Here is a 25,115-nt window from a genome sequence, read left to right as displayed (position 1 = left end):
CCTCTTTCATTTCGACGCCACGAGGATGGAAGCGGCGGCGCGCCTCGCCAACGCGGATGTGACGACGCTGAAGCCGCCGCAACACGTAGACGATAATCAAACCCTCACGCGCCCGGTCTTGCACGCACTCCCAAGTCGCACATCGCCCCGCCTCGGCCTGTGCGCGGAGCTTTCGTCTCTGACGGCGGAGACGCTCCGGCCACCAGTGTTGACGCGGCAGTTGGTCGACGATTGTCATTAGCTCTACGTATGCTGAATTACGGCATCCCTGCACCCATTGGAGCGCTCCGGTTCTTCTGAAAGCATATAATCCCGCCGCGCCCTCTCCAGTGACTGTTGTAAACCCTCTTCGCACCTTTCACACATCCCACATCATGGCCAACCCTCCCCACGGTGAGTTTTTGCTGCCCACGCGCGGCGTCGTGCCCCACCGGCTGACAATTGAACCACAGGCGGCGTCCTCAAGGACCTTATTGCTCGCGATGCTCCCCGCAGGAAGGAGCTGTCCGAGGAGGCTGAGAAGCTTCCCGCCGTCGTCCTGACCGAGAGGCAGCTTTGCGACATGGAGCTGATCCTGAACGGTGGCTTCTCCCCTCTGGAGGGTTAGTTTTCCACCCCGATATCGCTGTGTCGCACAGCGCCGTCATATCCGGCGGGACCCAGGCTGACGCCCCGCGCAGGTTTCATGAACGAGAAGGACTACAATGGGTGAGAATGCCCCTCGATCCGATGCCACAGAGCCATTGTGCTAATCAGACCACAGCGTCGTTGAGAACAACCGTCTCGCCGATGGCAACCTTTTCTCCATGCCCATTACCCTCGATCTCTCCAAGGAGACCATTGAGGAGGTTGGTGTGAAGCCTGGTGCTCGCATCGTCCTCCGTGACCTCCGCGATGACCGCAACCTTGCCATCATGACCATCGAGGATATCTACAGGCCGGACAAGTAAGAATTGTGACGCTTGCGAAGCGAGGATATGGGCTTACAATCGGCAGGCAAAAGGAGGCTCGTGAGGTCTTCGACAAGGACGGCGATGAGGCTCACCCCGCCATCAAGTACCTCTACCACTCAGTCCAGGAGTTCTACGTTGGTGGTAAGCTTGAGGCCATTGACCGTCTCATGCACTACGACTACGTTGCTCTGCGCTACTCCCCCGCGGAGCTCCGCCTCCACTTTGACAAGCTTGGCTGGTCCAGGGTTGTCGCTTTCCAGACCCGGTACGTTGCTACAAACCCGCCATGATACGAGCGTGTGCTGATTTTCCACAGTAACCCCATGCACCGCGCTCACCGTGAGTTGACGGTCCGCGCTGCCCGCCAGCGCCAGGCCAACGTCCTCATTCACCCCGTCGTCGGTCTGACCAAGCCCGGTGACATCGACCACTTCACTCGTGTCCGTGTCTACCAGGCCCTCCTGCCCCGTTACCCCAACGGCATGGCCGTCCTTGGTCTCCTGCCCCTGGCCATGCGTATGGCTGGTCCCCGTGAGGCTCTTTGGCACGCCATCATCCGCAAGAACCACGGTGCTACCCACTTCATCGTCGGCCGTGACCACGCTGGTCCCGGTAAGAACAGCAAGGGCGTCGACTTCTACGGCCCCTACGATGCGCAGGACCTTGTCACCAAGTACAAAGATGAGCTCGGCATTGAGATGGTTCCCTTCCAGCAGATGACTTACCTGCCGGACCGTGATGAGTACATGCCCAAGGACGAGGTCCCCAAGGACGTCAAGACCCTTGACATCTCCGGCACTGGTGAGCTACCCTGCATATGCTGAGACAAGGATTATCGCTAATGCGCCTATCAGAGCTCCGCAAGCGCCTGAGGACTGGCGCTCACATTCCCGAGTGGTTCTCTTACCCCGAGGTCGTCAGGGTCCTCCGCGAGTCGCACCCTCCCCGCAACCAGCAGGGTTTCACCATCTTCCTTACTGGTTACCAGAACTCCGGCAAGGACGCCATTGCCCGTGCCCTTAACGTTACCCTGAACCAGCAGGGTGGCCGCAGTGTCTCCCTCCTCCTTGGTGAGACCGTCCGCCACGAGCTCTCCTCCGAGCTTGGCTTCACCCGCGCCGACCGCAACACCAACGTCGGCCGTATTGCCTTCGTCGCCTCCGAGCTGACCAAGGCCGGTGCCGCCGTTATTGCTGCGCCCATTGCTCCCTTCGAGGACGGCCGCAAGCACGCCCGCGAGATGGTTGAGAAGTACGGCACCTTCTTCCTGGTCCACGTCGCCACTCCCCTCGAGTACTGCGAGTCCACGGACAAGAAGGGCGTCTACGCCAAGGCGCGCCGCGGCGAGATCAAGGGTTTCACTGGTGTCGACGACCCGTACGAGGCTCCCGAGAAGGCCGACCTCGTCGTCGACTTCCAGAAGAGCAACGTCAGGACCATCGTTCACCAGATCGTCCTGCTGCTCGAGGGTGAGGGTCTGCTTGAGCAGTTGTAAGGGCGGTGTGTGTTTTGAGCATTCACAGGGATATCCATGGCGCGACAATTGGGGGAAACATAAATCAAAGGAATAGATCTATCTAGAGTTGGATCGTCGGTTGGAAAAGCAAAAGAACGCCGTTGGATTGTTTTATGACACAAATCGTTGTTCCGTTTCTCCTGCCTACCGTGATTGTGATGCTTTTCCAGGCATACCCAGACATTTTTTGGTAAGCACTCTACATGGAACAATTATCTATAGACTCTGCTCGAGCTCCGCGCCGACGCCGACGACGATGATGACGACGACAAGAAGCAAAGTAAAACATTACTCCTAGGTAGGCCAAGCTTCTCGCCTCGCGTACATGATGGGGGAGGCATCCCCAGACCCCCGAACCGCACCCCAGGCAGACGGCAGGCCGGTTGTCGGCGCTGCCACCCGTCTCCAGGAGTCCAGGTCTCCCACAGGCTCCAGTCTCCACGGAGCGCGGAAGTCCGCGGCGCGCGAGTGGAGCCGAGGCTCCATGGCTCCTGCGCGGCCGTGGACTCTTGGCTCGCCGTTAGCTGTGGTCCGACCGTTTGATGTTCGTCTCGGCTCGATGGGAGCACGCACGCAGGCACCCGCACGGCACGCAAGGCTGCAGGCTGCCGATGGCCGAGCGAGCGGGGGGTGGAGACGCGTGTCGTGTCTGTGTGAAACTGCAGGCGTGTTTGATGGCGTTTCCGTGGACAGGGTGGCAGGGCTGCGTGCGTGTCGTAAGTAAAGGTTTTTAGGTTGGGGGAATAATGGATTAACCATGGTGAGGTATATTATAAGATTTGAAGAATTGCCTCACATCAACATCGGCCTAGTGGTCTAGTGGTATGATTGTCGCTTCGGGTTCGCCCAGTAGTCTCTAGGCTATTACCAGATTGTGACAGGCCCCGCGTTCGAATCGCGGCTAGGCCCCGGTATCTTTTTGCATTTTTTTGGACTTTGTGTTTTCGGTGTTTTCTTTGTGGTGTTTCAGTGAGTCAAGCTTGTGTGCTGTGGATGTTTTTTTTTTTTTTTTTTTTTTTTTTTTTTTTTTTTTAACTCGCAGGTGCTGGTGATGTCTGTTTGATTCCTTCGCGTATGGATTCAATATCGTTCAGTGTAGGTTGGATGCTTTTGTTGAGATATTCCTTGATTTGAGCAGAGCGCCCGCTCCGAATGCTCTGTTCGTGTAATAACTAAAGAAAAAGGCTACAGCTGCTGGTATAAATTTCAATCGCCCTGTTATGCTGCGCTTTCCCTTACCTACTAGTTGTCGACCACACCTACGAGAGCCAACAATTTCTTTAGCGGAATCAACGTAATCTTAGTCGGTGACTTCTTCCAAGTCCTTCCATCCATCGCAAGCCTCTGTACCACGACGTCAGCAGACCAGGCATCTTTTCTTTTATCTACTTATAATATTGACGATTAAGGCCGTAGCGTGTCGATGCATACTAGTATCTGGTCATTTAGATGATCGTCACCATTTTCGTTTGGTGCTGATTATTGATCTGGTTTTCAGCCTTGACAATTTTAAAATCGGTCTCAAGTTGGCTTATGGCGGTGGACAGCTCTTCCTGTTTGGACAAAATCGCATTCGGTCTTGACGCTATGCATTCGTTGACAAGAAGCCCATCACAATCAATAGCTTTCTGGACCAGGTCGTAGCTGGCCGTGTTCGTTGAATCCAGGCTGATGAGTTTGTAGCGTATTATATATACCAGCGGGAGAGGCGGTGAATTGGATGAACCGTAGCCCGAGAAGGCGAAAAGATGCAGAGGACGAGCGTGTTGAGCAGCAGCTGCCCTACGAGATGAGGGAAGAGATGAGGGAAGAGGGGAGAGAGGGGAGAGAGGGGAGAAGGGTAGACTGTAGAGCAAAAAGAATAGATAGAAGGTAAAGCACTGCCAGCAGCAGTCCGCGGTATGCGCTACCGCGAATGTAGTCCATTATAGTGCTATGGAGGAGAAGATGAATTTTGCCGAGCGGATCAGAATATATGCAAGAGAGGGATTGCCTATTGAACCAAGGAGGAGAGCTCACTTCGGCGGCAAATGGTAATAGAAAAGCTTAAGATTACAATATCATCTTTCATCCCACCATCGTGTTGTACTAAACTCTAAGAAATATTACTTATTACATACTACGTGTTAGGATATTAAACTGATACTGCTTTGAATTTATGTCAAAAAGCCTGGCTCGCGCCTGTCTGGCCGATATAATGAGACAGAAAAACAAAATCAGAGCCTGCAACCATTGCTGCAGATGCTTTGCTGAGCATGCTCTCTGCTCTTTTGCGTGGGACTGGAAGGGTTTGTAGGTGAGTGTGGATGTAGGTGTGCGTGTATGCGGGCGCGTGTCGCGTATGTACGTAGTGAGAGGCGGCTGAGCGGGTAGAGGCAATCTCCGCCCCTTTCAGGGCATAGGTCCGCATCCGCTGATGTCAGACAATATCCCATGGCATGCGTGTGGGTACCTGGATGCCAATCCGTGAAACCTTATTTGGTTGAATGCCTCCCCGAAGAAGGCTTTCTGTCCGGATTACCTTTTCGAGGATCCAGGCCCATCCGTGCTCAGCTCGTGCCATTCCCATCATTGTCGATTTGATTATGCCCGAGAAATGCGGGCTTCTCCACCTCTTCACGACCGCATCGAGCTCCCCGAGTCCATGCTCAACCTCTCCTTCTCCTTCAGCGCCTGCACAGCCGGCGGCGCCATACTGCTCACATCGGTTAACTCGACGGGCTCATTCCGCACCTCGACCGTTGTTTCAGCCTTCACCGCAAGTCCCCTTCCAAAACTACTGCCAAAAAGCCTCTCAGTGCTGCTCTGGCGGCTCACACTCCTCTCCGCCAGAATGCCATGATGACTGAGTGTCCTGCCGTGGTTCCTACCACCGGCAGTGCTCGCCTCAATCACCGTCGTGGTGCCCCACCTCCCGGCATCGTTCCAGAACGGCAAGTGGAACGTATCCATGAGCTCTTCGGCCGCGGCCTCAGACACGTTGATGCTGTTGCCGACGCTGTCGGTGCGGCGGCTGTGCTTGTGCGGCTCCTGCGCGTCGTCTGCGAAGTCGAGGACGCGACGCGTCAGAACGAAGACCAGCACGTCCAGCCATCCGTTGCAGGTGATCATGGCGCCGGCGACGCACAGGTGCGCCAGGTTCGGCTCTTTGGTTATGGCGCTCATGCGGGCGCTGGCGAGCGGCAGGGTGCAGATGACGTAGACGATGGGGTAGATGAGCAACACTTTGGCGGCGCGCTGCGCCCGGGCGACGGCTGCAGGGCTGCGGAAGTGGTGTTGCGATGACCCTTGGCGGAGCTGGAGATGGAGCTTGAGGAAGAGGAAGGCGTATATGAAAAGAGTTCCAAATTCGGCAAGGAAAATCCAGATGTAGTGTGTCCACAGGCGGAGAACGTTGTATTCTCTGTTGATCCAACACTGTTCGAGAAGTAGTTAGCATATGACAAGATTTTAAGCTGTAAGGTGTACGTGAAATTCAAATAAAGTCCAGACTGGTTACAATGTTTTGGCTAGTCAGCAGTTTTCGACTGTTGATGTTAGAGCTGACGCAAAACCTCCCCAGATATACCGATGAACACCTTTCAAGGGTCTAAATTTGCTGACTAGCTCAAATGTTGTAACCAGTCTTGACTTATGGAAAGACTGCTCTCGTTTAGAGAAAAGGGACTTACCCAAGCGCCTGCCCGGACAAAAAGATCATGCGGATGTCGCACAACGCCGACAATAGCAGCAATATACACGAATGCCCACAGCGAAGCTACAGTAGCATAGAACGATTTGGCGCCGAGCCTGTAGTTGCAAGCCACCGAAGCGAATGTGTGTAAACCAATGGCGATGGTCCAGATGCCACTAGCAAGGTCTCCTATTGAGACGAACCAACCTTGAGCCCAGCATGTAGTAGTTCCCACGGCTATCTCGTTACGGACCAACCACTCGACATTCAGCAAGAAGGCCATGGACTGCTGAATATCGGCGAGCAGAAGGTTGAAAATGAGGACGATGAACTGAAGCTGGACTCCATGTTCCCGACGGTATTTGAAAAAGAGACGATATGCGAGGAGGATAAAGAGAGTGGAGGACGCTACAAAAGACAGTATGCCGAAGGCGGCTACAGCTGGCAACCCTCTCCGAAGGACTGGGGGAAGAGGGGAAAGAGAAGCCGACTCGGACGCCTGCGTCTCCATCGTACCAGAGTGGTGGGTATCGTGCAAAGAACGCAAAATTGTGAGAGGAACGGCTTGATCATACAGTAGCGAGCAAGCAATGATATGTAGGGAGCGCTTAGCAGGCAGCTGACAGGTCCGCCATGGTTATAGCCGAAGGACGCCAGACAAGCCCTCCCCGCGACCACAGCTGCGGCACACGCTTATATCGTTTGCCATGACTTACGGGCACCCTCAGATCATCCGGCTGATCCGACCCACAACGAGGGTCCACCGGCGCTAACTAAGGATTGGGGAATGGAGAATGGAGATTGGAGACAACTGAGAACCTGACACACGGAGATCCCGGTAGGGTGGAGAGAACAAGTAAGTCTGAGGTCCGCCTAACGTTGCTACTATATGTCCGCGAGCTGCCATTGGCAGGAGAGCGCTCTTCATTCGTGTTTTCGGCAAGCCGGGCTGTTGCGAATGCGAGAGAGGCAGGGCACGTGCAGATGTTCCCTGCGAACATATCAATCCATGTGCCTGAAGGGGGGCCAGAAAACGGAGACTGGGTCCAGAAGAGATTAGGAGGAGTTCTTCTTCAGGCCGGGACCATAGCCGAGGCACATAGGAACGCGAAGGTGTTGGCGCTTATTCCATCGATTCCATCGCTCTTTTGGGCATGAAGGGGGCCAGGTTCCAGGCTTCGGGGGAATGCAGCCGAATGAGGTTCTCTCGTCCCATTTCGCCCCGAGACGTGCCCACGTCGTACGACAGTGAACGAAGAGGAGGCTGCCAAGGCACGTGGCTTGGTTGGGCGAAGAACGGATGGGGCCAGTGAGATTGGTACGCCGGCAGACGTCAGTTTCAACGGCGCCACGTTCCTGCAGAAGCTTCTTCGATGGCCAGATGGTTTTCTGGCGGCGGATGGCGCCGCGGATGTGGCACTGCAAATTCTGTGCCGCAGTGGTCTGCCGGTGCGAAAAAGCCAAAGAGAAAAACCAGCATTACGAGTCAGGAGCGGACTAGAATAAATTGTACAAGTGTCGCTTATTTAGAACCTCGTCGACGCCTTTTGCAGCCTACTCTGACCTCAACTTCTGGCAAAAAAAAAATAATCGCAATTTTTCTTAGAACATATACTATACTTACTGATTTTGAAATTCGAGAAAACGGCTCAATGGTCTAGTGGTATGATTCTCGCTTTGGGTGTCATGTTTCACATTTGCGAGAGGCCCCGCGTTCGAATCGCGGTTGAGCCCCATTTCCTTTTGCCCTCCCATGGGGTGTGCCATCAGGATACGTTTTGCTCGTGTGAGTCATTATTGGAATGGAAACGTCTTTTTTGCGCCCTGATCTCCAAGGCTTGTCATCCCTTGCTCATAGCCGAGGGGCTCTGGGGCTAAGCGCGAAGCTTTGACGCGGTCCCTACCTAGAATCGTGGAGCCTTGGGAATGCCTTGCACACCGGACACCAAACACAGTCATCCCCCGCTGTCCTCACGGACGGCATATGGCTTTGAACACATTTGGGAACATCTTACAGCCATGCGGCTGAGCGATTTACTTACGCTGCATGGCATCGCAGACATAGGTATTCGTCTATAAGTCGAGTCGCAGTCCGACCATGTATATGCGATTACATGTTATGCTCATCGTTGACACGTTTCTCCATCGAGACTACGGAAAGTGATTCAGGAAAGCGCCCTACAAGGCTGACATTGATACTATCGATGTTCACCCAGTGACGCCTGCATCAGGCAGCAGCCATGGTTCCAGCACAGCCTCATGTCAAGCCTCTTTTCCAGGCCACATATAAACTATGTTTCTGCTCCCGCCTTTTTCACAACACACCCCCAGTCTGCAAGCCTCGTTACAAGATACGCGCCTCAGCTCTCACCATGTCTTCCACGCAAACTCCCCTAGCAGGCGCGGAGCCTAAAATCCCCCAGGACTTCCTGGCCGGTCCGGCACCCGCCAACATGACATGCGAGCACATCGATTTCGCAAACAGCCCCGTACCCAAGTACGCCGGAATGTACGCCGTGGTACTGGACAACGTCTTGACGCCAGAGGAATGCGCGACGCTGGTGGCGCTAGCGGAAGCGCGCACCGGCGGAAAATGGGAGCGCGCCATGATCAACGTCGGCGGCGGCAAGCAGGCCCTGATGACCGACGAGCGCAACTGCGGCCGCATTATCTGGGACGACGTCCTGATTACCGATCGCATCTGGAACCGCGTCAAGGGCCGCGTGCCCGAGGTTCTTGCGCTGGAAGGAACGCGCTGGGCTCAAACCGTGGGCCCCCGCGTACTTTACTGCAATGAGACGTGGTGTGCCACGAGGCTGAATGAACGGATGCGTTTTCTGAAGTATACCGGCGGAGAGTACTTTCGACGTAAGTTGTGCCTCTGGTCTTCATGACGGTGTGGTCAGCAGGGATTGAGCGGTCACTGACTGTTTTTCGGTGCGTAGCGCACATGGACGGCGCGTACGTCACGCCTGACAACAAGGAACGCTCTTTTATGACTTTCCATTTATACCTTAACGATGCTTCGACCACTGCCGAGGGTGAAGAGCCGCTGGAGGGCGGTGCCACGACGCTCCATAGCCCTGACACGTTTATGATGATGGATGGTCCCGAAGAATACAAGAAAAAGGGGCGCCTGGATATTGTGCCCAAGGTGGGAAGGGTGCTTCTGTTCCAGCATAGGAATCTTGTTCATTCGGGCGATGATGTGGTAAAGGGCACGAAGATTACGATGAGGACGGATCTCATGTATAGGTGTGCCGGAGAAGATTAATATTTAAATTAGGCGGTAATGGGGTAAGTCCTTCTCTCTGTTAGAAAACCTTGGAGTAGTTTTTTGGGTTCATAAATATTATTTCCACACTGAGGCTCCGAATAATCGCCCGTCATTTTGGCCGTTTTGCCCATCTTTTGATATAAGCCTTATGCCAAACACTACTTACCTGGATGGCTCAACTAAACACAGAATTGCAGCAAAGTGGTACGAAAAACTCTATAAATATCTAAGAGGATGGATAAGGATTAGCACAAAAGTCTTCTCCGAAGGTATATGCACGTAGGAATTGAAGGGCGTAAAAGTAAGCCGTATACCTACCTATAAGGGCTTAGCATTAAGTGGGGTCTAAAAAGGGTGGCAGATTATCTAGAGCTCACTGACATAGATAAGAAATACTTTCCAACATGATTACTCCCAACCGCAGCACTACCGGTCACTGATTGATGTATGCCTAGGAGTAGGCGAAGACCACCACCTGAACCTCCCACAACGTCCACAACGTATCAGCTACAAAAGCCAACAACCTCAGTTCAAGCACCTACGATCCCACCACCCATTCCGAATACGAAGGTGTTTATTTTTCTCAGTAATCAATACTGCCTGAACGGGATCAGCCCTGCATGATGCACCCGTATTCATCCGCAAGACCAGGTCCCGGTCGCTCCCTAAGATAATCAATATTACCCCGCTCTCACCCATACACTGAAGAGATTGACCAGCTTTCGAGTCTGCTCGTGGTGGTGCAACTTGTACATTTCCTTGTCTTCAGGACAAACCCAACGAAACAATGCGAAAGCATATCCGGTTCATTTTTATTCTCATATTTTGTGCCTGTGGCCTTGTCGCCGCCCAAGACATCCCGCGATGTTACTATCCCGCAGGGAACATAGCGGTTAGCGAATATGCCTGCCAGCTGAACACGACGCACAGCTTTTGCTGCGTTACAGGTGCTAAGTGCCTGGACAACAAGCTTTGCGACGCCAGCGCACTTGTAAACTCCTCGGAGCCCATGTATTATAGGGGGACTTGTACGGATAAGACATGGCAGTCGGACGAGTGTCCCAAGTTTTGTCAAGGTGAGTAGGCCGCCTTGCACCACCGAACCGTCTCACAAAATACGCAGCGCAGCAGCCCCGGAACGGATCAGTCATTGTGCAGTGCAATGACAACTCGGATGTTTGCTGCGACAGCTTCACGAACATTGAAAACTCGGCCTGCTGTCTAGACAGCACCAACATCTTCCACATATCCGGCGATTGGGATGCGTTTAATTCGATCGATGTCGCGGCCCATACAGCCACGAGAAGCATATCAGGATCTTCGTCGACAGCGTCATCATCAGCATCTGGAAGCACAGGCGGCACAGGCGGCACAGGCGCATCCTCAGGGCTGTCGAGCGGCAGCATAGCCGGGATAGCGGTCGGCTCAGCAGCAGGCGTCGGGCTCGCGGCAGCAATCCTGTTCTGGCGGCTGCGAAAGAGGAAGACGAAGCTGCAGCAGACGGTCGACAGCACGCAGGCAAAGACGAGCGAGGCAATCCCTCCTCAGGAACTCAGCACGGCGCACAACACGCACGAGCTACAGGGACAAGAAGCGCGGCCGGAGCTAGAGGGCAAGCCAATGGCCGCAGAGATGCACTCCGAGCCCGGGCCGTTCGAAATGGAAGGCTCGCCCACGCCTGCTCATTCGCCCACGCCAAACATCCTGCGTACGCCCAGCCAGAAATGAGCTGCCAAAGCAAGGCGCGCGCTTGCTCTCGGCCGACTATCTGCTTTCGCTCGTCAACAACACGTCGCGTCAAGTCAGGTCGTCGCACAGCACTACCCCGCCAACTTAGCTACATACCACGCCATCCACCGCTTACGCGCGCGCAGCTCGCCGCCGCCGTGCCCCCGCGCCGTCAGCCATCATGTGCCACCGCGCGCGGCGGCAGCCCTACAAGGCCCACCCCGGCGTGTGTTCGTGCGGCGGCGTGGCAGGGGCTCAGTGATTGCAGGGCGGGGACACTGGGGGCGTTGGTGCGTGGTGTGCGTGCACGGTGTTTTCTAGGTACATGAGCGTGTGCACAGGGACTGGGTCTGGGGTGTGAGAGAGAGATGAAGAATGAAGATGCTGGATAGGTGGATGGATGAATGGGTGGATGGATGGTGTGGATGCGTGGATAGAGCGGCACACCAACTTCGCACAAGCAGACGGTGGCGTGCGTCAAGCCGGAGGATCTGAGCCGTGGCGCCGTCACAACAACAGACGAAACGCCATGAAAACGCCCGCCGTTTTTGCGACACATCGTTTCTTCACGCGACGTCTTGTGTCCCGCATCCCAGGGGTCAGTGTTGTTATTTATCCCCACAGCGAGTGATCTTCTGTAGAAGTGAAAGACTGTCAAGTCACTCTGAGTCTGAATATTTTAGATGATCCAACTGTGTCTACATGTTCTTCTAAGCATTTTAGAACGCGCCTTGTAGAGCATTTCATAGATAACTATAGGGACTGCGCTGATGGCTTGGAATATAGCTTGTGGGGGTATGCAGACTCGCAATATTGTAGTAGATTTGAGATGACATATTTTACCGGCTCCGTGGCTATATACCGAGTAAGATCTACCGTACCCACCGAACACTCCCTAGGTAGTTACAATAAGCTACAACGCTACGAGTCGGTAGTCGCTAGGTAATTATGAAGGTAAAAAAGCATTAGGGTACAAGTATTTAACAAGATAAGAGCGTCGGAGTATCCTACGAGGCCATAAGAAAACTCATCTACTTTGAGGCCACGTCGGTATCCAAGGGTAGAGTAATCCATGTACTGTTGCAGGTGCGTCATCATGCGAACATCCAGAAAGAGTCAAATTACCCGAAATCAAAAACTCATTGCTGCATTGCTCGTTGCTTTTGTTCCTGATTACCCGCTATACATTAATAATACCCCATCGACGATCCTGGCCGCTATGCACTTGTCCGCCCAAGAACCAGATGACCCAGCCGTCGCGAGGACCAAAAACAAGGCTCAAAACTCCACCCAAGATATCACGGCGTTGTGAAAGGGTATGAAACAGAACTCCTAACTGAAAACGGACATTGCCCAAACCCCACGCCATGCATGTGTACATCCTTACTTCGCTAAGCTGACGTCATGTCGACATTAACCATGGTTGCATTTAGAATCCCTGATCCGTGTCGGTGGGCAAGCTGCCTCTCTCTACGTCAGGGCCTTGATAGAAGCCGCGCTCATGCGGGAAGTGCGCGTGCCCTCCCTGTGCGCCACCTTTGGAGCCACCAAAGCCGTAGCCAGCCGTGGGCGGGTATGCAGACGTGGCGGCCTGCGCAGCGTCTGCGAGGCCTTCTTGCTGCTGCTGACTGGAACGCGAGCCGCGCCGGTTCTTGGAGCTTGAGCGACGTGGGCTGGTGGCGTAGGTGCCGTTGGGGTCGTAGACGGTGTTGGAGTGGGAGGACGAGGTGGGGACCATGCGACTGGATTCGTTACCGTCGTAACGGGAGGCCTGCGGACCTGATTGATCGGCTGTCTCTTAGTGTCTGGGCCAATGAAGAGGGAATGACGTTTACTAACCGAGCGTGGCCTCGCCATAGTTCATACCACCAACATTGGGACGACGCACTTCATCGGCAGTGGCAGGGTCCTCATCCGGGTGGAAGACCTCAGCCTCCTTCTCGTTGAAGTCTTGACCAGGGTTGGCAGTCTCATATTCGAGAACCTTGACCAGGCGGTAGAAGCTGACCGCCAAGAGGGAACCGAGCGCCGGGCCGACCCAGTAGATCCAATGGTATCCGTTAAACGTGTGGAGAATGACGTCAGGACCAAAGGAACGTGCAGGGTTGAGCGAGCCACCGGTAAAGTAAACACCTGGAGATGTCAGATCACGATCTTCCCACACAAGCAGATCACAAACCCACCAGAAAGCTCGGCGATGAACAGCGATAGACCAATACCGATCGGGGCTAGGTAGGTACCCTTGTGCTTCTCTGCCGCCAACATGAAAATGGTGAAGACAAGCTGTGCCGTGAGGAACATCTCAATGAAGAGACCCCTGACAATGGAGGTGCTACCGCCAAGGCTTGTACGGACAGCCAGTGGCCCTGGGAATAGGCAAGAGACGATGCCTGCAGCACAAATAGCTCCAATGATCTGCGTTAAGACCACCAGAGCGCCACGGACCCACCCGACGGCGCCGATCAAGCACATACCCAGGGTGACCTATGCGGTTGCGTCAGTTTGAGATCTGGGATCGGAAACAGGGTAGGCATACCGCAGGGTTGAACAGCCCTCCACTGATGCGGAAGAAGACCCATGCATTCACGGCAAGGGAGAAGCCGAATCCCAAGCTGATGTAGAGCAAGGTAGCCACGTTTGGAGCCGAAGCTGCGCCACTATTGCTCTGGGCTGCTGCCATGGCCGAAGTATTGGCGACCTGGGTAGCAGAGAAGGCGAAGAAGAGGAAAAGGAAGGTTCCCGTAAATTCTCCAATCATGGCAATGAAGTGATTCCTGAGCTTGTTGGGCAACCAGCTGAAGCCACGCAGGCGGCGTTCGCGCGGAGGAGCGTTTGGATCATACGGCTTAGGCTTAACGAACGGAAGCACATAAAGGGCGTCCGAGGGCTTGTTGATGTTCATGGTGGAGAGCTGGAGCGACAGGGGTCAGTCTATATCCGGGGTAGAGCAGCCAAGCAGAGGGGCAGCAGTACCGAGAGATGAGGTCTCGGGACGTCCGTGAACGGGAGGTGTGAGAGAGACTAGAGGACTGGTGCGTAGTGGAGGTGATAGATAGATAGATAGGGGAGAGGAGGTGGGATAAAATAGAGCGAAAGAGGCTGAAGGTGAGATGATGGATGATGAGAGAGAAGAATGGAAAGGATGAGAGAGAAAAGGCCGTTGATAAAAGTAGCAGGAGGCACCGGTGCTGTCATTCTAGCCAAGGGAAAATCTACCTACCTATGGCAGGAGCCATCGCGCTGGCGGGTTGGAAAATGCATGACGGACGGGTGGAGCGGGAAGTGAGTGGCGTAAGTTGGCGCAAGGCTAGCGGACACGCCTCCCGTCACCGACGCGTGCTCAATAGGAGGCCTGATTGAAGAGAGTCTCTCTCTCTCATGATGCAGCCCGGCTGCAAGCGGACGTTTTGCTTTGCATCGTGTGGTTGCGCGCCGGCTGGTCATGCTGTCACATGCAGTCCAGTCCCAAAGCGGCCCAACACCTCCGCAACCGACAGAACAGCTTCCTGCACTTCTGCACCCCGTCCCTCCTAAATCCTGCACCTCAGCCGTGCAACTGCGACTATCCCATCCCATCCTCGATCTCCTCTGTCATCCCGTCTGCCTGCCAAACCTCGCTTCGCCTGCTGGTCGTGCTGGTCTGATCATCGCGCCGTCACCCCGCCATTCGTCCTTGGCCCGCGCGCGCACCCTCCCCCAGATGTCGACATAGCCTACCACTCGCCGACTCTCCTCCTCTTCCCCTCATCCCGACCTGCGTACTCCATCCCGTTGCGCTGGGCGCCGAGCCTGTCGCCCTCCGCCCGTTGCCGTCGCACCATGCGCCTTCTACGCCTTTTGCTTTCTCTCGTGTCATGTGTCTTGGCCATCACACTACTGCTCTACATCACTCTCCCCACCGCCTCGACTGACCTGTCCGACGGCCCCGTCGAACAAGGCAAGAAGAAGGGCAGGCTACGCGCCTTCTTCTCCTTCTCCGCCCCCTCGCTCTTCCCGCCCTCGGCCGTCATCAGCCTCACCGACGACAACTCTACTTTCTTCCTTGCCCGACCTGCAGCGTTTGGGCCTCCGCTCCCCGCCAGAGGCTTGAGCGGCCAGCTATGGACCGGAAGCGGCTTTGGGGGTGATAACTTGGCACATGGAGGTTTGACAGCAGGTGCCGAAGGCGAGCTCGGATGCAGTGACGTGCCCGGCTGGAGCGAAGGAGGTGGCCATGGGGGAACGGACGCGCATCCAGACATAGCGTCAATATTGGCTTCCAAAAATGCTCCAAACACTGGTTCCACGGCGGGACCTTCTAGAAGGAGCGTGGTTGGCGGGCCTGCTGCTGTTGCCGCAGAGTCCAAAGACGGAGTCAAGGCGGTCAAAGATGACGGTACCGATGAAACTGAATTGGAGGTCTGGGACTCTCGAGCCAATGCACGTCGTCTTTCCAAGGGTGGAAAGGAACTTCCCCAGCACGCCGATATCCAGTCGCTCCAAGAGAGTGCCGAGATAACTGGCAAGGTGGTTCTACTCAGCCGTGGTGGATGTGGCTTCTTAGAAAAGGTAAAATGGGCACAAAGACGAGGCGGAGTTGCCGTCATCGTCGGCGACGACATTCGAGGCGGTCCCCTGGTGACCATGTATGCACGAGGCGACACTTCTAACATTACGATACCCGCGTTGTTCACCTCGCACACGACAGCACATCTTTTGTCATCTTTGATACCCTCGGGAGAATTTATCGAGGGGCTTGCTTCCGAGAACATTGCTAAGCTGGGTCTTGGTAATGGAAGCAAAGCGTCCAAAAGCGGCAAGACTGAGAAATCTCGCCCAACATTCACCCAGGCCATATCTTCTCCAACGTTCAGTCCCGCTGGGCGCACACCGAAGGAACCGTTTTCAGGCTCGAAGGTCCATGGAGATTCGACCAAGTCCGAACGGCCCGGCTGGATTTCTTCATTCCTTGGCATCTTTGGGACTGGTTCCGATCGTCATGCCACTGGTGGAGAGAGCAGAAGGCCGCCAAGCAGCGGCAATATTGACTGGATTCTTGTTGAAAACTGGGAAGAAGAAGAAACTGTGACCTCGAGTGCCAAGCCAACTTCAAAGTCGGCTACCAAAGCAAAGTCTACTCCTAACCACACGCTCAGAACGTCCTCAAAACCATTCGGAGACGATTTCGTCATAGGCGTGCAGGATTGGAGAGATCCGGACTTGTTACCGCAACAGTCTAAACCCACTAACAGTGGAAGTTCGCCGGAGTCTTCGAACAAACAACCGTCCGGTACTTCCGAGCCTCAAGGAGGACACGTACTGCCTGGCAGTGGCGAGTACGCTGACCCCAGGTCAAAGCATTATAGGAATGATGATGGATCTTTCACAAAAGACAAGGCCTCTAATGGTGGAGGGAAAGGTTGGTTGGGCAATATATCCTGGCGCAAGCACGATCAGAAAGACGGAGAGATGAACGAGGAAGCGATTCCTACCCCGCGAGTTTATGGGAAGGCAAGGACCAGCTCTCTCACCACCAAATATGCATCTTCATATACCCCGCATGCTGCTGCTGCCAGCATGCCCAAAGGCCAGGATCGACACGAGGGTCTCTGGGTCACTCTCACCCCAACGAGCATGTCCAGCTCTCCTTTCTTCGACACCTTGTTAGTATTGGTAGTCTCACCCCTCATCACCCTCACCGTTGTTTACGCCATGCTCCTTCTCCGCTCCCGCATCCGTCGCCGTCGATGGCGCGCCCCAAAATCCATCGTCGAGCGTCTTCCCGTTCGCACATATCACACCCTCTCCTCCCACAGCAGCAACTCTTCCAACAGCCTAGTTGCTACTCCCAATCCTGCGGCTGCATCTTCGCGCACACCATTGCTGCAGGGTAATTCTTCTGCCCATGCCTCGACATCCCGCCCTAGGCCAAGGAGCAGGACTGCCTCGGAAATCCCTAGCCGCCGGGATCGGTCAACTTCTCCTACGACTGCCGCGGATGAAGAGAAGGGCGAAAGCGGCCTCGCGGCCTGGCGCCGGAAGTACGGTGGCCGGCAAAAGGAATGCGTCGTCTGCCTGGAAGAGTATGTCGACGGCGTAAGCAGAGTCATGAGCCTGCCATGCGGCCACGAATTCCACGCAGAGTGCATGTAAGTGCTTCCTCCTATTAAGAAACCTTTCAGCATCCACCGAAGAGATATGACAAATGCTAATACGCATCCGTACCCAGCACGCCCTGGCTCACGACCCGCCGACGCACTTGCCCCATCTGCAAAGGTGACGTCGTACGCAGTCTCTCCAACGAACAAGAGGGGGGCAGTGTAGCATCCGCCTCCTCCTCAACAACATCATCCTTCTCGACGCACGGCTCGCCCGCCCCTTCCAGTACCTTCAGCGCCGCCGCCGCTCACGAAGACCTCCATGCAGCTCCACGGCTGGTGGAAGAGACCGAGGAGAGTCTATACGAGGATGATGATGGCGGCGACGACCTAGAACGCGGCGGCGACGACCATACCGGCGAGGAGCACACAGGGTTCGGCGCATGGATTAGGGACGGCTGGGCCGAGGTTACGGATTGGTGGTGGGGAGGGAACAGCAATGGACGAGGGAGGCGTCGGAGCAGGAGGGGCGAAGAAGCGCGCGAAGATGAGGACGACGAGCTGTTGGATCGGGATCGTTAGGGCGTGAGTGGAGGAAAGGCGTGGTGGGTGCAGGCCTGGCGAGTTCTTCTGGGTAGGACGCTCGCGCCTCTCTACCTTTCTTCTCCTCTTTTCTTCTTGGAGTGAGAAGGGGGATACGCGCCGCCTCGCGCACGCACGCACGCGTCCACCGCTTTTGACCCGACACGACATGTCTGGCTGTCTCTCCTCTTCCTCATCTTAGTCATTCTCGTCGTCCCCTGTACGCATGTACGCATGCTTGCATGCACCCTCCGAACTTAGCATTGCTCCATGCATCATCTATACATCCGTCCCATCATCCATCCATCGATCAATCAATCACTCCATACATACATACACAAGTCGGCGGCGAACCTACCAACCAACCAACCATCCATCCATCCATCCACTTAGCAGCAGCACTTACTCTGCACGGAGGAGCAAAACAAGCAAACAAGATGCCAGCCATTGTTCTTTCTGGTAGGATAGGATAGTATAGGCAGGAGAGAGAGGGAGGACAGGAGAATGGGGTAGGGGTTGGCAATAAAGGAGGGGAGTGGGATCTCTGGCTCGTCTCGTCTACTCTCGTCTCGTCTTCTTTTCCGTGTGTGTCTGTTTTCTTCTTAGGTATATGAAGAGGTTGTGGTGGAGAAGGGGAAAAGAAGCAACGGAGACGGAAAGCAAGGTGTTGGTTCGCGAGGGAATTGATTGCTGATTGAATGACCGAGAGTGCATTGAGTGATGTGAATTGGTGGTACGGAGTACCAGTGTAGGTAGGTACCTAGGCAGTGACCTGCCAGCCTGCTGATGATAGACAGACAATCTGCTTACCCATTTATCCATCCATCCATTCATCTCTCTTGCCACTTCCACATCCACCACACACCCATTCACACACTTACCCACGCATCCTCCCCATAACCCCTTCCCCCTCCCCTTCCCCAACACACACACCCCTCAACCCCTCACCCCCCACCGCCTCCCACGCCCACCCAAGCCCGTGCACAACCTACCCAAGCGCACGCGCGTCCGCGCGTCATCCGCGTCGTCGTCATAGCAGAGAAGGCTGGAAGGGCCGCCGCCACCGCCGCAAAATCGGTAGGGACGCGCAGCGGCCTGGAGGAGCCGCAAAGCTTATCGTAACTTTGTTTGAGATTTTCGATCTTGATCGCGGGTGGGGCCGAGGCTTGTGGTAGGTGGGGATGGGGAGAGGGAGGAACGTCATGCTGTGCGTGGGTGCGTGGGGATGTGGGAGTGTGTGGGGAAGGATGAGGATGGAGAGATCTTTGTCTGCATGTGGGGGTTGTTGTGCTGTCTGCCTGGCTGGAGCTGTGTGGGTTCGGGGGAGTGGTTTTTTGGTGGAGAGGAGGGGGTGTAGGGCTTATTGAAGGGTTTGGGAAAGCGTTGATACACTGTGTTCGGCTTAGGTGCTAGAAAAAGACTTTGTTATAACGTTATTCATGCTCGTTCGTGAGTACATCGTGCAGCAAACTGACTGGGGGCACTACCTAACATTCACTTAACCCACCCGTTTCCACTTTTCTTCTGTACCTTCTATCACGACTCCCTACTCACCTATCAAGTCTAGTCCATCCACAAGCCGCTCTCTACTTTCCCTCATCCTCGCCCTTCTTGGGCTCAAAGTCCAGGCTATTCCCATTGTAATACTCATTCTGGCCCTCACGCTGATCCCCCAGCGTACGAACCCGCATCCCCGACGCACGCGCTCCCGCCGTCGCACCCGAAGCAGCACCATTACCACTGCCCTCGCCAGCACTGCGGCCTCTGCGGTCCCCACCTCCCAGATTAACCGGCCGACCATGCCGCTCCCGCTCCGTTGCGCCGCCCTCGCCGCCGCGCGCAGCACCCCGCGTCAACGGCGCAAACAGCGTGCCCACAAACGCGCACACCAGGTTCCAGATGCGCAGCAGGATCGCCATCACCGCGCCGAAGGGGCCTCCACCCCGCGCAACTGCTCCGGCAGCACTGCCAGCGGCGGCGTACGCATGCGCCGCGCCACGGACAGGCACGAGCACGAGTGTGGCGCTGGGCGCGACGTCGGGCAGCTCCGAGAGCGGTGTCGCTTCCTCCGAGGCGGAGAGGTTGCGGTTCGGCAGCGGCGCAAGGACGTGCTTGAAGGTGTAGGGCGGGGGCTTGGAGTCTCCGCCACCAAGAGCCCAGTCGACGCGGGGACGGACATCCGATTGCAGCGTCGCGGTCGGGGGAAAAGGCTCACGAATCTGGGAGCCGTCGAGCAGGCGCACACGTAGCGTGATGTCTTTGCTGGTGCTAGTGGCCGAGCGTGCCTTTGCTACTGAGGACGATGGCGCGGCCGGGGAAGGAGCGTCGCCTTCGGCGCCGGCGTTGGCGATCTCTCTGAGCTCGGCTTCGCGGCGGGCTTTAGTTTCGCGTTCTCGTTCCTTGCGTGCCTGCTTGTCTGCCTCGACTCGCTGGAGGATGCGGTTCAGTTCGTCGCGCTGTGACGCCTTCCGCGCACGCTCTTGCGTCGCATAGCTCTTCTTAGCGGCATCCTTCTTCTCTGCGGAAGGAGTGGCTTTCTCCTCCTCAACAGCTCTGCGCTTTCCCGCCGCTTTCTCCGATATGGGCACGGAGGCAGGTGTAGAGGCGGGCTGGGCCTGGGCTTCGGTCTGAGCGTCGGAAACGGGAGGGGCCGAGGCCTGGAGTGTGGGGAGTACTGGGGCAGCGGGCGGGACGTTGTGCGCAATGGACGCTTCGGAAGAGGCTTCGAGAACGCGCGCGGGATCGGGGCCATCTTGTGACTCGTACGGGTCGTCTTCGGCGGTCGACGGCGCGGGAGGCTGTGCCGCAACCGGTTCGGGAGCTCCGGCTGACTCGGAAAGTGCTTGTGGAGCTTGCGGCATGCCGGGAGCAGTGGCAGGTTCGGCGGGGTTGAGGGCGTTGGACAAGCGGCTCACAAAGTCCTCCCGGCTGGTGCCGCCAGAGAGGTACAGCTTGAGCTGGCCATTGCTACAAAGACAAGCTTGATTAGCCAGGTATATCAGCTGTAAGGATTCTGCGAGTGCCTACTGTATGGCAACCAGCGCAGGCGTCTTTGCGATGGGACAGAAAGCTGAGAGAAAGCCAGCTTCCTGAGAGCCAGCCTCCAAACGCAGGACTATCGCCTTTGACCCAAGTGACTCAGCCAGCTAAAGTGAGACTACATTAGTGACATGTCCGGAAGCATGCAACCGGAACGGCATATCATACCTGTTCATCCTGCAGCCACTCATCTTCCCAGATCTTGCTCTCTTCGTCGGCATCTACCTTCGCCAAGCACTGTCAGATACCACCGAGGCAGGATGCATTGCTTGCTCAAACGCACCTCGCACGAAGCAGACGACCAGCTTGGATTGCTGGATGGCGAGCGATATGCCGCTCTGGAGATCGCCTTGGTGGAACATGATTGGAGATGGTGGAGGGGACGAGGAGGAGCTCGGCGCGTCGGGTGGAGCTGACGCCAATGGATTTGCACGGGAACGCTACCCGGCGATCGATTCAATCATAGCGGAACCAGACTGATGGGATTTCTGCTTATATGCACTCTGCTATTCTTCATGCACGCTTGAGACACTGGATTCTCGCCCTCTTCAAACTACGTCAACACCAACTTCCCCAGAATCCTTCAACACGCGCCATCACATGCACGAGTCATTGCCCACCAGACACTTCAGACTTGCAAATAAAGCCTTGCTAGTTTCGCGGGGAGGCACGCCATGGAGCTGTACAGAATTAAAGGCGTGCCACCCTAAGCTAATGAGACCGCAAAAGCGCATTCACCACTACCAAAACCACTAACTAATATTGACTGCCATGCCCATTGCTCCGCACGCGCTATCTACAATGAAACTAGGAGAAAAAATGATTCTCTCAACCCCAGATTCCGCTACCGACGAGAGAAAACAGGGAATGTAAGAGAGCCACCGGGTGATGAGGGAGGGGTAAAGGGGAGGGGGGGAAAGCCGTTCTCGTGTCGTGCACAACAAGCGAACGGCGAGGCGCGTGTCGTGAACAGAGAGTTGCTTGCTGGGTTTACTTTGCGGATCGTGGCTGCTTCAAATTCGAACTAAACGCCAATGAGGTCTTCTGAATCATCTCAGTACTCAATTCCGCCGTACCCACGATGCCGCAGAGCGCACCGGTCTATGTCATTATCTCTGCGCGCTTGGCGCTATCCGCTGGTATCTCACAGAACAACGCACTTGTTCTTCTTAGGCTTCGTGGCTGGCCGCGGGCTCAATACAGCTCTGCATGAATGTTAGCAAATGAGCATCCGTGCTTTTCATGCCGCACAATCCGCGGCTCGCGCGAAAACGCACCTGATGGCCTCGTCGAACACGCTCTTCAAGTTCCTCTGGGTCAGGGCCGAGCACTCGAGGTACTTGTGGGCCTTAATCTCCTTGGCGACCATGACTGCCTGCTCGTATTGGATGGGAGCCATCTTCTTCTGCCTCAAGCTCTCCCTCGTGCCCTCGTCATCCCTCAAGTCAAGCTTCGTACCAACCAGGATGATCGGGACGCCGGGCGCGTGATGCTCGATCTCGGGGTACCACTACGTGTAACCTGTCAGCAATTTGCGGACAGTCGGGGAATGCGGGTGTCGCACCTTGGCCTTGACGTTGTCGAACGAGGGAGGCGACACAATCGAGAAACAGATAAGGAAGACGTCCGTCTGGGGGTACGACAGAGGGCGCAGACGATCGTAATCCTCCTGACCGGCGGTATCCCACAGACCCAAGCTAATCGGCTTGCCGTCTACCATGACATTTGCGGAGTAGTTGTCGAAGCTGCGGTGTGTGAGTCGACGCGAGATCTAGACAAAAGGGTGAAAGACATGACGTACACAGTCGGAATGTACTCGCCGGGGAAGGCATTGGTGGTGTACGAGATGAGCAGGCAAGTCTACAAAGAAGTCAGAGCGCGCAAACATAGGAGGTGCGTAGACAAGCGTACCTTTCCGACCGCACCGTCTCCTGTAACCACGCACTGCGGAAGTCGTCAGAACCGATGTATTGTTGGCGTCTCGAGCGAGGGCCATACCTTCAGAGACTGCGTAGCGGGTGCAGCCATTGCGTCGGCGATATGTCAACGGATGAAGCAACGTTTGCACACGGAAGGCTTGGAATAGGCGGCTCGACAACGGAACGGACGAAGCAGGTCTGCAACGGGGAAAAGACAGACACAGTCAGCACCGAGTCTGAATGAAGTGAGGTTTGCGAGGAGCGGGACTCACCGACTAGGCTACTCGCGCTGCGGATGCGCTAGTCGCGGTGCGAAGAAGAGTGCGAGAGGGGGGTTCAACAAGAGCGACGACGAGACACGACTTTGGCAGCGCCTTGAAAAATTCGTCGCGGCGGAGGACTGGCGAAGGTGGTGGTCTGACGGAGGCGCTGGTGAAGCTTCGAATCGGACGGTCGGTGAGGGCGAAGGATCCTTGGGCAGTTGCGATGACGACGGACGGCAGGCGGGTATCTTGAAAGTCGAGGGCGGATGAAGGCAGGCGAAAGCGGCCGTGAAAGCGTTCTGCACTCGGAGGACGGACGAGGGCAGAGTCAGTGCTCAAACACTGTTGAAGCTGCGACGTTCGAGAGAGAGCCGGGAGTAGTATAATCCCTGATACGCGGCGAGTTGGCTGGGGTTGTTGTGCTTGGACACGCTAACACGGTCGGGCCTTTGGCCATTCACGCTCCATATCACCTCGACCCCCCATCACATCGACTGCAGAACGTCCTCTTTCTCCTCTTTCTCGGCTCGGCCGGCGGCCGGAGCTGCCAGGTCGGCCACGCTCCCAGCCCGTTTGTGCGCCGCCCCGACGACGACCGCCGCGGCCGCTCCGTCTCGTCGTCCACCCGCACTCTGCCCTACACACCACCATCACCCCTCCACCGGCCATTCCGCATTGGCCAATCGCTATGAAGTCAGATTTGCTTGTTGTGTTGTCAGAAACAGGCCATCCAAGTCCCCGTTCGCAAAAACATGTCCAGGAAAGCCACCAACAACCCACCCTCCGTAAAACTACATTACCTACCTACCTAACCCAGTACGGCGCGTTTGATGCACCCAACGCCCTCCAGATCTCTCATCCCAGGGCTTTTGTCGTTCAAAGTTCGGTGATATGGCGCGGGAGAGCTGCTGATCATAATGTCGACGGATTATTACCCGCCTCCTCACGTGGCGGCCGCGGCAGAAGGTGGTGCATAACTTCCCGTTCAAATTCCAACTATGTACCCTACCCTCTGTCTAATTGCGTATCTCTGCTCCCCGCCGCTGGGTTCCTGTTGCTGAAAATAGACGCCGGAGCCGAGGCGGAGTGTGCGCCCGCGTCTCGCGGGCCATGCGTTTCAAGGAGTTGCCCCCTGTAATCGTGCAAAAGTCCGACTGCACATCCTAATTGCTGGCAAAAGGGTTTGGTGCTTTCGGACCTTGGATGTTGGAGCATACGTAGCGAGCCATCTTCGTGACATCGCTTCTCTCAAGTCCTGCCTTCATCAATCCACTGAGCTCCCTGTTTCAAGTACTGGAAAATCCAGCCGATCACGCCTGTTGCCCGGTCAGGTTTCTTGGCCGAGCCTGAATGACATGTGAGTGTATAGCAGGTAGGTAGTGCGGACAATCATCTGGTCCTTGATGCGAGCGTCATCTAGTAGAAGAGCAGCTCGATCTTCTTGTCTTTCCCATAACGGGCCTTGAGATCTTCCCGGGTCAGAAGCTTTGCAAGAGGAGGTTGCGTGTCCTTCATGTCCATCACACCCCGCTTCTTGTCGTCGATATAAGATGCGTCAACCACGATACGCTTCAGGTTATCGGTAGATAGGGCACCTGGATCTAATTAGCACCAACTGACGCAGACTCCACCTATGACGCAACCGCTACTCACCTCCATCCAGCAAATCAATGATTCTTTGAGGAGTTCCGACGCCGATGTTCATCTTCATCCTCTTACATGACTCCATGGCCTCCTTCAGCTTGATGTGCTTTGCAAACAGCTTCGCCACCTTGACGTCTTTCGTCTCAAATTTCCTCAAGGATCTATCACGTCACGAAAGTAAGTTGACTGCTCATCTGACCAACGTGAGGAAGCACGTACCTCGTAAGGTCAGCGGCCCTGATGCCAGCACCCGCAACAACGATCGTGTGGGGATGGCCAGCTTTCTTGGGCACCTTCTTCACATCTTCTTGAGCAAACGTCTCCAGGTACGTAGGGAGATTCGGTAGACTCCTCTCTTGCTCCCAAATGCTCGTATCACGGATTGCTCTCTCTGAAAAGACGTAAGTACTGGGGTCACTCGGCGCTTTAAGTAGCTTTTTTTTT

The 25,115-nt window shown here is 55.6% G+C and overlaps 11 protein-coding genes and 2 non-coding genes across 13 annotated transcripts in view; 6 read left to right on the top strand and 7 right to left on the bottom strand.

The window, feature by feature from the left end:
* Positions 1-448, bottom strand: part of K452DRAFT_108003 (uncharacterized protein) — a 764-nt gene extending 316 nt beyond the window's left edge. Inside the window, exon 1 of the mRNA XM_033534986.1 lies at positions 1-448. This exon is cut by the window's left edge and continues 316 nt beyond it. Coding sequence (XP_033401954.1) covers positions 1-238 — 238 coding nt within the window. The 5' untranslated portion in view covers positions 239-448.
* On the top strand, positions 17-2,592 carry K452DRAFT_283519 (uncharacterized protein). Its single transcript, XM_033539784.1, has 7 exons — positions 17-393; positions 453-602; positions 681-708; positions 764-946; positions 997-1,218; positions 1,270-1,754; positions 1,808-2,592. Exons 1-7 carry the CDS (start codon positions 375-377, stop codon positions 2,446-2,448), a joined length of 1,728 nt encoding a protein of 575 aa, XP_033401953.1. The 5' UTR covers positions 17-374; the 3' UTR covers positions 2,449-2,592.
* A 26-nt stretch (positions 2,593-2,618) lies between these two features.
* K452DRAFT_107983 (uncharacterized protein) lies at positions 2,619-3,474 on the bottom strand. Its single transcript, XM_033534985.1, has one exon. The coding sequence runs from the start codon at positions 3,226-3,228 to the stop codon at positions 2,764-2,766; it is 465 nt and encodes a 154-aa protein (XP_033401952.1). The 5' UTR covers positions 3,229-3,474; the 3' UTR covers positions 2,619-2,763.
* Positions 3,275-3,378, top strand: K452DRAFT_t22. Its single transcript has one exon. It is a non-coding gene; the product is annotated as a tRNA-Pro (tRNA).
* Positions 3,475-5,085: 1,611 nt separating the features above from the next.
* Positions 5,086-6,653, bottom strand: K452DRAFT_220321 (uncharacterized protein; the record flags this gene model as incomplete). Its single annotated transcript, XM_033536457.1, has 2 exons — positions 5,086-5,886; positions 6,141-6,653. 2 exons carry the CDS (start codon positions 6,651-6,653, stop codon positions 5,086-5,088), a joined length of 1,314 nt encoding a protein of 437 aa, XP_033401951.1.
* A 1,135-nt stretch (positions 6,654-7,788) lies between these two features.
* Positions 7,789-7,876, top strand: K452DRAFT_t23. Its single transcript has one exon. It is a non-coding gene; the product is annotated as a tRNA-Pro (tRNA).
* Positions 7,877-8,465: 589 nt separating this feature from the next.
* K452DRAFT_242897 (uncharacterized protein) lies at positions 8,466-9,522 on the top strand. Its single transcript, XM_033537887.1, has 2 exons — positions 8,466-9,010; positions 9,088-9,522. The coding sequence occupies exons 1-2, from the start codon at positions 8,515-8,517 to the stop codon at positions 9,414-9,416; spliced, it is 825 nt and encodes a 274-aa protein (XP_033401950.1). The 5' UTR covers positions 8,466-8,514; the 3' UTR covers positions 9,417-9,522.
* A 612-nt stretch (positions 9,523-10,134) lies between these two features.
* Positions 10,135-10,634, top strand: K452DRAFT_283516 (uncharacterized protein; the record flags this gene model as incomplete). The annotated part of the gene is made up of 1 exon (XM_033539783.1): positions 10,135-10,634. A coding segment is annotated over exon 1 (293 nt), but the record flags the coding sequence as incomplete, so codon positions are not given.
* Positions 10,635-12,981: 2,347 nt separating this feature from the next.
* Positions 12,982-14,049, bottom strand: K452DRAFT_219714 (uncharacterized protein; the record flags this gene model as incomplete). Its single annotated transcript, XM_033536428.1, has 3 exons — positions 12,982-13,280; positions 13,331-13,631; positions 13,684-14,049. The coding sequence occupies 3 exons, from the start codon at positions 14,047-14,049 to the stop codon at positions 12,982-12,984; spliced, it is 966 nt and encodes a 321-aa protein (XP_033401948.1).
* An 830-nt stretch (positions 14,050-14,879) lies between these two features.
* On the top strand, positions 14,880-17,919 carry K452DRAFT_107902 (uncharacterized protein). Its single transcript, XM_033534984.1, has 2 exons — positions 14,880-17,275; positions 17,356-17,919. The coding sequence occupies exons 1-2, from the start codon at positions 14,967-14,969 to the stop codon at positions 17,804-17,806; spliced, it is 2,760 nt and encodes a 919-aa protein (XP_033401947.1). The 5' UTR covers positions 14,880-14,966; the 3' UTR covers positions 17,807-17,919.
* A 1,295-nt stretch (positions 17,920-19,214) lies between these two features.
* K452DRAFT_355663 (uncharacterized protein) lies at positions 19,215-21,215 on the bottom strand. Its single transcript, XM_033545979.1, has 4 exons — positions 21,129-21,215; positions 21,014-21,066; positions 20,834-20,952; positions 19,215-20,773 (listed from the first exon to the last, which is right to left on the bottom strand). Exons 1-4 carry the CDS (start codon positions 21,205-21,207, stop codon positions 19,393-19,395), a joined length of 1,632 nt encoding a protein of 543 aa, XP_033401946.1. The 5' UTR covers positions 21,208-21,215; the 3' UTR covers positions 19,215-19,392.
* A 774-nt stretch (positions 21,216-21,989) lies between these two features.
* On the bottom strand, positions 21,990-22,873 carry K452DRAFT_219498 (uncharacterized protein; the record flags this gene model as incomplete). The annotated part of the gene is made up of 6 exons (XM_033536415.1): positions 21,990-22,050; positions 22,123-22,355; positions 22,410-22,590; positions 22,647-22,705; positions 22,757-22,789; positions 22,844-22,873. 6 exons carry the CDS (start codon positions 22,871-22,873, stop codon positions 21,990-21,992), a joined length of 597 nt encoding a protein of 198 aa, XP_033401945.1.
* Positions 22,874-24,443: 1,570 nt separating this feature from the next.
* K452DRAFT_219405 (uncharacterized protein) overlaps positions 24,444-25,115 on the bottom strand; it is a gene marked incomplete at both ends in the record, with an annotated part of 1,098 nt that continues 426 nt past the window's right edge. The window contains 3 exons of the mRNA XM_033536411.1: positions 24,444-24,622; positions 24,681-24,832; positions 24,891-25,062. Of these exons, the coding sequence (XP_033401944.1) occupies positions 24,444-24,622; positions 24,681-24,832; positions 24,891-25,062 (503 nt within the window). The remainder of the gene's footprint in view (positions 24,623-24,680; positions 24,833-24,890; positions 25,063-25,115) is intronic.

The sequence above is a fragment of the Aplosporella prunicola genome, assembly GCF_010093885.1.
Source record: "Aplosporella prunicola CBS 121167 unplaced genomic scaffold K452scaffold_3, whole genome shotgun sequence".
Taxonomy (NCBI): Eukaryota; Fungi; Ascomycota; class Dothideomycetes; order Botryosphaeriales; family Aplosporellaceae; genus Aplosporella; species Aplosporella prunicola.
The sequence above is the reverse complement of the archived record's forward strand: the minus strand, read 5'-3'. Positions and strand labels throughout refer to the sequence as shown.

What these genes read in the sequence shown, in the direction of transcription:
- K452DRAFT_283519 (XM_033539784.1), top strand. An exon ending in GTTGTCGCTTTCCAGACCCG is followed by an intron (nt 1,219 to 1,269) that starts GTACGTTGCTAC and finishes GATTTTCCACAG; the next exon opens with TAACCCCATGCACCGCGCTC. An exon ending in CCTTGACATCTCCGGCACTG is followed by an intron (nt 1,755 to 1,807) that starts GTGAGCTACCCT and finishes TGCGCCTATCAG; the next exon opens with AGCTCCGCAAGCGCCTGAGG.
- K452DRAFT_107983 (XM_033534985.1), bottom strand. Translation starts at nt 3,228, where the DNA reads ATGGTTAATCCATTATTCCCCCAACCTAAAAACCTTTACTTACGACAC.
- K452DRAFT_242897 (XM_033537887.1), top strand. Translation starts at nt 8,515, where the DNA reads ATGTCTTCCACGCAAACTCCCCTAGCAGGCGCGGAGCCTAAAATCCCC. An exon ending in CGGCGGAGAGTACTTTCGAC is followed by an intron (nt 9,011 to 9,087) that starts GTAAGTTGTGCC and finishes TTCGGTGCGTAG; the next exon opens with CGCACATGGACGGCGCGTAC.
- K452DRAFT_107902 (XM_033534984.1), top strand. Translation starts at nt 14,967, where the DNA reads ATGCGCCTTCTACGCCTTTTGCTTTCTCTCGTGTCATGTGTCTTGGCC. An exon ending in GAATTCCACGCAGAGTGCAT is followed by an intron (nt 17,276 to 17,355) that starts GTAAGTGCTTCC and finishes ATCCGTACCCAG; the next exon opens with CACGCCCTGGCTCACGACCC.
- K452DRAFT_355663 (XM_033545979.1), bottom strand. Translation starts at nt 21,207, where the DNA reads ATGTTCCACCAAGGCGATCTCCAGAGCGGCATATCGCTCGCCATCCAG. An exon ending in GGTCGTCTGCTTCGTGCGAG is followed by an intron (nt 21,067 to 21,128) that starts GTGCGTTTGAGC and finishes TGGCGAAGGTAG; the next exon opens with ATGCCGACGAAGAGAGCAAG. An exon ending in CCTGCGCTGGTTGCCATACA is followed by an intron (nt 20,774 to 20,833) that starts GTAGGCACTCGC and finishes TTGTCTTTGTAG; the next exon opens with CAATGGCCAGCTCAAGCTGT.